Raw genomic sequence first — 12,595 nt, 5'->3', positions numbered from 1 at the left:
ATTTTGTTCTAAAATGATATTTCCGTCACCATCATTTCAACCACAGAATGCTATTAAACAAAACAAATATTTGAGCTGTGGTAGATCATTCTTCCACGATGCCATTAGATACTGTCAATATAGAAGCTAAGTTTTAGGAATTTAGGGTTTTTAGAAATTAAGGAATGTTTATTTTCTGAAAGTCCACTGGCCCAAAAGAAATACCCAATATGCTAATGAGCTATTGTTTGTTTGTGTAGGTACACAGGAGGAAGATGATGGAGATGATCTGTTGTTGAAATATGTTGATGAGTTCTGGTGGTTTCCTCATATGTGGAGTCATATGCAGCCTCATCTCTTCCACAATGAATCCTCTCTGATGGAACAAATGATCCTGAATAAAGATTTTGCTTTGGTGAGAAAAACGACACCCCTCACTTACCCATACACAATCACTGAACAGAACCATCATCCAGGTATTATCATATCAGCGGAAAATACTCATTCACCTAAGGAACCATTAGCCCGTCAGCGAGTTGTGTGATTTACGGTGAGAAAATGAACACTAATTATGCATGTTTTACAGGTGCTTTGAGACTTCAGTTGTTCCTCAAATAGAGAAGTGCCTCTTTTGATTTTGACAGAATCATTGAAACCTACACATAAATGGGGAAGAGTGTGAGTGTGAGCATGTGTGTGCTCTCACTTAGTTATCTCTCAGTAACACTCCTGCATTTATTTGTCCCCCTTTTTCTGTGAAGCTGCACTCTCATGCCACACTCACAGACACTTTTCCAGCAGAATTTAATACTCTGACACATATATTTACCCTTCATGTATTACAGAGTGACACGTACACTGTAAATTGATGTGAGCAACCCGAGTGCAAATCCGGCTCATTCCATTTTCTGATCCCTTCTACTCTTCTGCACCTTATCGTTCCCTGTCTTACTTTCCCTGTCTATAAAATGGGCACGATATATGTCTTAAATATATATAAAAAAATGAATTTGAAAAAGTGAATTTCAAAGAAAAAGAATCTAGCTGTAAGCTGGCATACTAAGGGGTGATCATTGGCATTCCTCATTATCACACAGCCTGTTTTATTTAGTTATGAGCTGTTTGGAAGCCAAACACTGCAGCTGAACCATTAGAGAGGATATATATGAATGATCCAGTAAACAAGTAAATGTGAAGTAAAACTATAAAACTATCCATCCATTGTGCTGTGCACGCCACTCATGCACGTTTGATGCAATTTGGTCAGGTCTTTTGTTTCCTTTTGCTCTCAGAAGTACACTTTGTATGTTACAGCAAGAAATGTTTTAAAACATTTATATACACTATATGGATAAAAGTATTGGGACACTACTCTTAATTAAACAATTCAGACCCATTGCCAGAGATGTAGAAAATTCAAGCACCTAGCCATACAATCTGCATTCATAAACATTTGTGGGGGAAAAGAGTCGTTCTGAAGAGCTCAGTGAATTCAAACATGGTACCGTGACTTGGACTTACTTTGCAGTAAGTCAGTTTGTGAAATTTCATCCCTGCCAGATATTCCAAGGTTAACTGTAAGTGGTATTATTGGAAAGGGGAAGCATTTAACAGCAGCCTCGAAGCGAAAGACCACGTAAACTAACAGAGTGGAGTCACCGAGTGCTGAGGCGCATGGTGCGTAAAAGTCGCCAACACACTGATCACATAGCTGAAGAGTTCCAAACTTCCACTGGCATTATTATCAGCACAAAAATTGTGTGGCGGGAGCTTTATGGAATAGATTTCCATGCCCGAGCAGCTGCATGCAATCCTCACATCACCAAGTACAAAGCCAAAGCATCGGATGGAGTGGTGTAAAGCACGCCACCACTGGACTCTGGAGTAGTGGAAACTCGAAAATTGAGTGACGAATCACACTTCTCTGTCTGATGGGCGAATCTGGGTTTGGCAGATCCAAGAGAGAACGTTACCTACCTGACTGCATTGTGCCAACTGTTAAGTTTGGTGGAGAAGGGATAATGGTATGGGGCTGTTTTTCAGGGGTTGGGCTTTTTTGGTGTGGAAGAACTTGACTGCCCCACACAGAGCCCTGACCTGGACCCCTTCAAACACATTTGGGTTGAACTGGAATGGAGAATCCAAGCCAGGCCTTCTCATTCAACACCAGTGCCTGATCTCACAAATGCTCTACTGAATAAATGAAACACTCCAAAATCTTTTGGAAATCTTTTCCAGAAGATTAGAAACTGTTAATAGCTGTAATTGGGGGGAAGGCGGACCAACACATGAATGTCTATGTAGAGTATTTAAAATGCAATGCCACCCCTGTTGGCATAATGGTCAGGTGTCCCAATGCTTTTGTCTGTATAGTATCCATAAATGTATATGCACAGAAAGGTATATTGTAGATGGTTGTGTGCTCATTAGCTGTCTAGGCTTCATCTGTAATGTACTGTAAAACATCCATGTGATGTGAACAGTGGAATGAGTGATAAACTACAGAGCGTAAAGTGCCCCTTCTGGAAGTCACAAACAAGCACAGTTTCTGTCTTACTTAACTTAACCGCCAACTAAATTATAATTTGAGTCATGCGCCACGGCTTGAGCAGTTTAGCTAATAGTTTTTTATGCAAATGCAGATTGCATTAAAATGTGACTAAAATTAAGTTTTAGCAAAGCTCTTTAGTAAACAATAGTCTGATTTATCCATATAATTATATCTGTTGTTTATTTTCTCCCACATTATCGTTTTCAATCATTTCGTCTTTGTGTTTAAAGAGGTCTTCATATTACAATGAACTTTGAGTGGCTTTTTGTGTGTTTATCCATCTGAGAAATTGAAATATTAGAAATCAAGTAGCCTAATATCTCTTTCACTGTGGGTATGTTTGTGTTTAACTGTTTAATGGCGAGGAATTAACAATTTTAACAAAAATTTTCAGTAGCAACAAGCTACTTTTTCCAACATGTAGTGTGACAAAACACTACACCACAGTTTATTCATTACATTGTTTGCTTTAGATCTGAGGCAATAATCATATACATTCTTCGAAAAGTTCTTCTACAATGTCGAATCACAGCTTTAGTGATTCGCTTTGCTCGAACAATCCCTATATGAACCAGATAAGAAGAAATGATCGACAGATTCAAACTTCTGCTCAGAATAAGTCTCTGATGATATTGTGCGTCTTTATAGCATAGTATTTAATTAACAAGGCTGTTCATCACTATGTTTTGACTCAGCAATTGTATTTAGTGTATGTAGTCTCATAATCTTTAATCAAAATAACTTGCAACGACATCTCTTCTCTTCTCTGATGACTTACTGGCGTGAGGGTGGGATGTCCTGTTACTCACATGCAATAGATCACTGCAATAGCAAACCACAACCATCCAATGATCCAATCAATTCAAACCAAATCCCTTCAATTTTTCTAGTTCAAGAAGCCGTTTCACTCACATATTTACGTCATAAGACGGAAGAAAAGACTTTTATAACTTCCGTTTCATGCCATTTCATTTATTATTCATTTATTATTATTCAATTTTAAAATATGAAAATGCATCATAAAAATAAAAATTCATTTATAATTGATGATCTATATAAAAAAGTGAAATGACGATAAACCATTTAAAAATTAACAGGTATCAGAGAAATACTCTTCTGATTAAATTATTTAACTACTTCATCAGTATAGCTCATAGGATGCAACACTCTAAAAAAAAGGCTTGTAATCATAGGGGAACCTTTTTTAGTGCTATATAGCACCAATTTTGGTGCTTCAGTGGTTCTTCAGCGGTTCTTCAGAGGTGCTATATAGCACCTTAGTCAAAGAACCGGTGAAGAACCTCTGAAGAACCGCTGAAGAACCTCTGAAGAACCGCTGAAGAACCACTGAAGCACCAAAATTGGTGCTATATAGCACTAAAAAAGGTTCCCCTATGATTACGAGCCAAGAACCATTTTTGGTGCAATACTATAGAACCTTTTTTTTTTTAGAGTGAACAGTTTTAAAGCAGCTCCCCCAACACTTGTTCATGGGTCAGGTTTTGACAACATTATGAGGACCAAATGTTCCCACAAGGATAGTAAAACCTGAAATAAACTCCATTTTGGGAAACAGCCAACAGTCCCTGCGAGGAAAAAAGCTCAATAAAAATACTAAATAATGTCTTAATTAAGATTTAAATATGCAGAAAGTGTGATAGTTATGGCATAGAAGATATCTGTAATAGAAGCCAATGGAAATTATCCACCATACTAGAAAAATAAACGTGTGTATGTGTGTTGTTTCTTCTGTATTGTGACGTACAACAGAGTCAAACAAATTATTGAAAAGAAGAAATGTGGGGGGGGGGGGTCTTGGTTCAATTCATCGGTTGTTGATTGAATGTAACATAAAATGAAACGTGCATGTATGATCTGTTTACAATAAGATCAATAAAATGCATTTAGTAAATACAGTAGATTGGGTGAATTTCCATTTCATGCCAACTTTAATACATACTGTCATTAGGATCTGCTCAAAATCTGTGGCAATCAAAAACAGCAAACTTCAAAATGTTCCCATGAAAAATCTCCTGCATGAGTGACCACGGTCAAGTTAGCATGCTTTTGACTTTGGGCGCTAAGTTATACAGGCTAGTGTCTGTCAGCTCAGAGGGCAGAGACTGTGAGAGTCAAGCTGACAGAGAATTTTAATGGGCCACGAGCAGAAGTTTGATAATCTAGAAAAGACAGCTTTGATTTGCCTTTGTTGGTTTGGGGGCTTGATTAAATCAGAGCTGTGCAGCTAAGCTAACAGATGAGTGTACATGAGAGGATGGAGGATGTGGGTGGTTTTCTCTGTCTGTGTGTGTGTGTGAGTGAGTGAGTGCGTGTGTGTGCAATCTCTTGAGGGAAATTCTATGGATTACTGGATCCTCATGATATGGAAGTTAAATCTGAAAATTCACCTCAAAATACAGTTATCGACTCAGCAGTTCTTTAGATGTCTATTATCTCACCTATCTGATTTTAATTAGTTAGCCCAGAGAAATTTAAAAATGAAAATGGATTTTTCATAAAAATCACGAAGTCTCGAATCAATAGCTCTGAGGTAGCTCTGTGTAACTCTGAAGATAAGTGCGAATGTGTGTTAAGGAGGGCGCAAGGTATGTGTGTGCGTCTGTTTCGGAGAAAAGGGATTTTTGGTTATTTTGTCTACTCAAGCACTCAACAGATAAATTATCTCAGTGCATATATGTATATGTCACAATGTGTTCTCTAACCAGACTTGACATGCAACAATCTTTTTCTTCAATTTAAAGGGGTACTTCAGTGTTGGGAAGATGAATCTGTATTTAAACTGGGTCATTTATGTAGTAGGAATGTGAAATTATATTTTAATTTGGTGCCTTCTAGACTTGCAAAAGAGAGAAAATGTATTTTTGTCTCATGTGGATGAAAGACAACAACTCCCAGAATGCACTTGCTTCGCTGCTCAACGAGGCCACTCCCAAAGCCACGGCTACTGGTTATCACTTGCCCACCATGGCAGCAGTAATTCACGAAGTGTGTCCAGTCTGGCCGTGCGCATTTACATTCTGTGAGTGAGATCCCACCTCTATGGTTGAAAACATGCGGAACTAGCTCCTTCTACTGGCTGTAGTCTATAGCCTCTGGCCTAAAAATCCTCCGATGATGTAAAATGACAAATATTTGCACCATCTGAGGTTTTTTTCCAGAAATAAAATGCATAATTCTCTCATCTCAGGGGGACATGAGGTGTGAAAGTACGATAATTTGAATATACTACACTCTAAAAAAAAAGGTTTTATATGGCACCAAAAATGGTTCTTCGTCGTAATCATAGAGGAACCACTTTTGGTTCTATATAGCACCATATCTTAACATGTTCTGTATATGGTAGGGGTGCTATATAGCACCTTAGTTAGCAGTACTATATAGCACCTTAGTCCAAGAACCTGTGAAGAACCGCTGAAGAACCACTGAAGCACCAAAATTGGTTCCTCTATGATTACGAGCCAAGAACCATTTTTGGTGCCATATAGAACCTTTTTTTTAAGAGTGTACCGGGTTTCTACTGATACAAAGCATAATGTTAATCGCTGAAGTAACCCTTTAATTCAGAGTTTGTTTTTTTTGTTTTTTGTCACAACCTGCAACAATCAGGGCCATAACTATACCATAGACATTGGTACAGTCAATAATTAGAAATGACTGTATGACCCATCCCCCCCCCCCCCCCCCCCCCATTTTGATCTTCATAATAATACAATAATTTCGTTCAGTTAGAGAATAAACACTACAATTAAAAACTGAACTATTTTCAATAAAGTGTGAGTGAGCCGAACGAAAGTCACAGGACAAACGCAGCAGGAGTCAGATTTTTATTCAGCACGAGAGGGAAGTAAGAGCTGAGGTAAGCGCGGCTGTCATTCTCAGCGCGTGTCCAGTCTGGCGCGTTTTCTGATCGCATATGGAAAGCTAAACCTTCATAGGAATTCATTGAAAAGTTGAAACACTCACTTTGCTCTGCAAAGCTTCGGTTATGAATGTCCGAGGTCAAGTCGAGCGCATTTTCATTCTGAGCGTAAGATCTCTCCCCTGTGGGCGGGTTGAAAACATGCGGAACAGCTCCCTCTACTGGTTGTAATTTTTAGCCTCTGGCCAAAAAATCCTCCGATGACGCAAAATGACGATATTTGCGTCATTGGAGGATTTTTCCAGAAATTAAATGCACAATTCTCTCGTCTCAGGGGGACATGAGGGGGGAAAGTACCACAATTCAAATATACTACGGGGTTTCAACTGATACAAAGCTTAATGCTAAATCACTGAAGTGACCCTTAAAATTTTTTGTCTGGTCTGCCTCAGTGGTCTAACAGTGTTTGTCAAAGAGATGAACAATCAAATCAGAGTAGGCTGGGTTTACTGTTCACAGAAGCAGTGTGAATTCCAGTGCAAAGCGTCAGTTTAATGTTGAAAGAGAGTGAGGTAAGAAACTAAACATTTATTATATATGAACTGTTTTGGGATAGAAATGCTAAACGACTGGCAGTAACATCCAGTAATGCAAACTACTTGACTTTTCCCCTCAAATATTGTCATTTTGAATTGAAAATATGCATTTATGTGATTCATGGAGACAAGATACGTTTTACGTTTTTAACATATTAGTCATACAAATAAAAGAACATTAATGCAAATGAATGCAAATATTATTTGCAAATAGTTCAAATTATTATTTCGCAACTAAAATTAGACCTTGAATTTCCTTCACTTGTTCTATAGGCTTTATAAAAAATCGGTCGCCCCCAATGTTCAAGACATGGTTATGGCCTTTGCAACAATCAATAGGACATATTAGAATGATTTCTGAAGTATCATGTGACACTGGATACTGGAGTAATTGCTGCCTAGCTTTGCCATAACATGAATAAATTACATTTTTACATACAGTACTCTGTAAAAAAAAGTAGGGCACAATGTACTGTATAAATATGAAGGAATTTTTCGTATTGTTTTTTTTTTTTTACAGGTGTTTTACCTGTATTCTGAACACACTGCATTAGTTTGTGTTTTAAGGGTTAACAGAAATTTCCGTAAAATTACTGGATAATGTCCTGGCAGAAAATTACCAGTACATTTTATTATTACAGTGTATATATTCAAATAAAAACAGTTATTTTAAATTGCAAAAATGATTTATTTTACAATATTACAGTTTCTACTGTATTTTTTATCAAATTAATGCAGCCTTGGTGAGCACAAGAGTCTTATTTCAAAAATATTTTTTAAAATCTTACCAACTACAAACTTTTTAACTGTAGTGTATATTTTCTGAATTTGAAAGTTGTGTCATCAAATTATTTTGCTTTTATGATCAAATTACTGCTGTCACTTCTACAAGTAGGCTACATCAGTACTCGGTTACTTGTGACATCCCTGTGTATGTGTGTTTATGAAAGATTGTAATATGCTTGTGTATGCGCTTGACATCAAAATATAAATATATGTATTGGTGTATTTACAAGTATATATATATATATATATATATATATATATATATATATATATATATTATATATATATATTGGTGTGTATTTCTCATTACAGGAGCATGGTATTCCAGTAGATCTGGGATATGCTGTGGCCCCTCATCATTCTGGTGTATATCCAGTCCACATTCAGCTGTATGAGGCTTGGAAGAAAGCATGGGGGATACGAGTGACCAGTACTGAGGAATACCCACACCTCAAACCTGCACGCCACCGCAAGGGATTCATTCATAACGACATTATGGTACGCTACATCACATACTGGACACTTTATTACACCACACAGAAATCTATTGTAGCGTATGACAAAAAAAGTTGCATCTGGGATCAAAATCGCAAGAAAACATTATGACACTCTCAAAACTTTATATTAGGGAATATTAATATTAGAAAGTTAAATAGTTTAATATTTTATGTTATTTTCATATCCACAGGCAGTCGTACCCTGTTCTATACCCTAGCCAGTCCTATTCCCTGTTCCTCATATTATAATTTGTTCTTAACCCATTATACTATGCTAGTAGGCTAATCTGTCAATAATAAACTTTCATACATAATATCAATGATTGTGGATGGGGCCCCGTCTCATGCTTTGTGGGGGGCCGTATAGATTTGGAACTGGCTGCTACACAGGTAGTGTTGTGAAAAATGCAGTGAGACTTGCCTGCAAGAGACTGCCAAAATACAAGCAACAGCTAGCATAGCAAATCAATGAAACACACACACACGCTCCAAAATAATTAATGATGACACACTGGGACTCAGATGAAATACCCCATAGTGCATTCACCACAGCCAAATCTATTAGTGGTACACACACACAGATTTTGACTAGATGTCCCTAACCACAGCTTTGAATCCATTTTTTAAATAGCTTTTTGCTGTCTCTGTCCTTCATCTCTGGTCGAAGACCCTATGGTTATCTGAAGATTTCACTTAAAAGGATAGTTCACCCTGTAAGGAAAGTTTTGTCATCCTTTACTCACCCTCATGCAGGGTACCCCAATGAGTGAACCACTAATATGTTATACAACGCCACCCGTTGTTACCAGTACATTTTATGACAGGCTACTGCACCATTGAGCATTTTCGCCAATCACGCTGAATTGAAGTGACTGACATGCAGCTTCAGTGATTATATAGGGATCGCTCTTTGCTCTATTTCTGTATATATTCTATTCACAATTTGAATTCATTTTGAATTAAAATTTAAATTGTTCATGCTGCTAAGAGGACCAACATCTACGTATATACAATGCAGAGTTTTAGGAGAGACAATTCTAATGCCACTGCAGTTCGGGTTATGGTCTTTATGTCAAACCGGACGGGTCGGATAATGGGTCGGGTGTTCTGTCAAGTACTGTGGGTGTGGCAGAGGTGGACAAACTACACAACTCCATTACTTGAGTAAAAGTAAAAGTACTATTTGTTAAATATTACTTTATTACAAGTGAAAGTTGTAAAGATAGATTTTTACTTAAGTAAAAGTACAGAAGTACTTGCTTTTAAAAGTACTTAAGTATCAAAAGTAAAAGTAAATGCATTATTTTATTATTGTTGCATTGTTGTATGAATGCACGCTGTTCCATCATGGTGGTTTCAGCCAGTCATGCTCCATCTGACATGCTAGCATCAAAATCATACTAGAAAAGAAAGGTTTCTACATTGTGTTTATTTGACAGGATTATGTAAAAAAACATTTCTGAAAGGACTTCAGTTAACATTATTAGCCCAACTACGTTTTTGCATGCTAACTAACATCATTGTCGAACATTACCTATGCGTTAGCGCTGTATCCACAAGGCTATGGCAACTTGGCAGGTAAATCTATAAAAATCATTTAACCAACCATACTTCATACCAGTGTTAATTTTGACAGCAAATTTCTATTTAGTTTTAGTCATAGTCTTTTGACTATAACATTTTAGGCATCTGAATTGTTTTAGTTTTAGTCTAGTTTTAATTGACTATAATAAGATTTTAGTAGATCCAATAGACTAAAATTCAGTACTTGTGGTCTGGCGTCTGAGAGGCAGCTTTCCCTTTCGTTCAGTCACTACGACGTACGTTAGTGACTAACGAATGGGGGTTTCGCTTAGAAGCCAATCATCTTCTTCGTATTCAACAGCGCCCAATGGCAGTGCCAATGCCATGGGCATGCGGAATTTGCATGCGTAACTCCGCCCCACCTCGTGGGTATATCAGGAAGTACGCTGGCAACATCGCATTATGTTTCTGCTTTGGAGCCAAGAGGATCTCTTCACTCCTACAAGCCTGATCTGAGTCTTCGACAGCTTTTCGAGACGAGCAGCTTTCCAGAGGCGTTGGTGTTACGGCGCGTTCCAGTGATCATCATACTGCCTGCCTGCTGATCTGCGCAGTGGTCCGCTAGACAGCTGGTGTGTGGTCCCTGGGCGCTTCGGCGTTCTCTGCGAGGCTTTCCTCTCATAAAAGAGCTTACACGTGACGCGTCCTTTTCAGGATGTCTCGTCCGTGTACTTCTGGGTGTGGTCGGTTGCTTTCCTCCTCTGATGGGCACGAACACTGTCTGGTATGTTTGGGCTTTCAGCATGCTCAGACAGCGTTCGCGGATGAGTCATGTTCTCACTGCGGGAACATGACCATCGCAATGTTGCGGTCAAGACCCCATGACCTTCGTACTGAAGTGAGAGTCCCCTCTACCACACCCCGATCTACTGAGTCCCAGAGGCCCAGTACTTCGGCTGGTGGTCAGGGTGACTTGACGGTTACGGTGTGGAACAAAGCCCCGACGCTCATGCCTCGGGCCACACCCCCGTCTTGCACATTGCAACCTGCGAGCGTTCAGATGCAGATCGCGGGGCCGGCTCCGGCCCCCCCGCCCATCTCGTTTGGCGCTCCGGAGGAGGATGCGATGTCGATCACCGCATCACAAGGTGGGCTCGAGTCCTCTGGAGATGATGACTCGGCTGTGCTGCCGCCCTCGGGCGTGCCAGCATTGCCCGAGTCAGATCCAGAGCTGACAGTCATGTTGTCTCGGGCAGCCGCGAGCTTAGGGATCGAGTGGAACCCTCCACCCTGTCCCGAACGCTCAAGGCTCGATTGGTTTTTGGGACACCCGTCAGTCCTTGCCCTCAATACCTTTCTTTCCCGAGCTGCATGAGGAACTCACGCGGTCCTGGAAGTCCCCGTTGTCTTCCCGCGACCGTTCGATGGCTTCCTCCGCCTTCTCCGTCCTCGATGGGGCGGCAGCTAAAGAGTACACTGGGATCCCTCCAGTTGAACGTTCTGTTGCGATGCAACTGTGTCCTCAGAGCGCTTCAACCTGGCGTGGTGATCCTAAGCACCCCTCCAAAGCCTGTCGGTTCACATCAACCTTGGTGTCGAAATCGCACAGAGCCGCGGGGCAGGCTGCCGCTTCGCTGCATGCCATGGCGATCCTTCAGGTCTACCAGGCCAGGATCCTCAAGGACATGCACGAGGGTGGAGTTGATCCGGGGCTCTTAAATGAGCTGCGTGCCGCCACCGACCTCGCTCTCCGGGCGAAGAAGGTGACCGCACGCTCCCTGGGTCAAGTGATGTCCACAAATGTGGTCCAGGAGCGTCACCTGTGGCTGAACCTGGCCGATATGCGGGACACCGAGCGGACCCGGTTCCTCGATGCCCCCATATCCCAGGCCGGCCTCTTCGGCGGGGCGGTTGAGGACTTCGCCCAACAGTTCTCAATCGCCCAGAAGCAGACTGAGGCAATCAAACATGTACTGCCCCGGCGGCCAGCTGCTGCCTCCACCCAGCCGCCGGCACAGTCGCCTCAGTCTGCTCCACGCCGAGGACGCCCTCCTAAGGCCCCCGCCCCTCCCACCCGGTCCAAGCAGCAGCCTTCACCCGGGCCGGGTCGCGGAGGAAGCCGTAGGAAGGCGTCCAAGTCCCCTCAGGCCGCCCCGCGCCCCGCTAAACGCCAGGCCAAGCGGCGCTCCTGAGACGGACGGCTCAGGGATGGGAAATTCTTTCGAGGAGATGGTAGCAGGACCACTCCTTCCCCCGGTGGAGGGCCGGGGGAGAATCCTTTGTTCAGCTGCTGGCCCCCGGGTCAGCAGCACCCTATGTTGGTCAAAGAAAGAATTAACACTCCCATCCCTGAGCCCACAGAGTCCGGTGATGACGGTGCGCGCCACCCACGGGTCCCGCCACTCGCATCCCACTCTGTCGCCAGCCTCCTGGCAGAGCAGACCCCAGTGGAACGTGCGTCCTTCCCTGGTCTCCTCTGTCAGGACGCAGCTGTCAACCGTGCCCCCGCACCGGGACGCCCCACAGCCTCCCATGTCCGGGCCGGTGACGCTGCATCGCTGCAAGCCCACACCGGGTACGTCTGTACACCGTATGACCCCGCTGGTGCAGTTTCTGGATGTCTGGCTTCAGCTTCCAGGGCTGTCCCGCTGGGTCGAGCGGACCGTCAGGCGCGGCTACGCGATTCAGTTCGCGCAGGTTCCTCCCTGCTTCCGGGGAGTCCGTTCCACCATGATCGGGGCCAACGCCCCCGTCATGCGAGCGGAGATTGCCACCCTACTGG

At 42.0% G+C, this 12,595-nt stretch overlaps 1 protein-coding gene across 1 annotated transcript in view; it reads left to right on the top strand.

Annotated features, from left to right (window-relative positions):
- The window catches only part of ndst3 (N-deacetylase/N-sulfotransferase (heparan glucosaminyl) 3), a 103,334-nt gene that overhangs the window by 32,735 nt on the left and 58,004 nt on the right, over positions 1-12,595 (top strand). The window contains exons 4-5 of the mRNA XM_079811504.1: positions 240-394; positions 8,105-8,290. Of these exons, the coding sequence (XP_079667630.1) occupies positions 240-394; positions 8,105-8,290 (341 nt within the window). The remainder of the gene's footprint in view (positions 1-239; positions 395-8,104; positions 8,291-12,595) is intronic.

The sequence above is a fragment of the Gobio gobio genome (genome assembly GCF_949357685.1).
Source record: "Gobio gobio genome assembly, chromosome: 3".
NCBI lineage: Eukaryota > Metazoa > Chordata > Actinopteri > Cypriniformes > Gobionidae > Gobio > Gobio gobio.
Note: the sequence above shows the minus strand (reverse complement) of the source record. Positions and strands in the feature narration are given on the sequence as shown.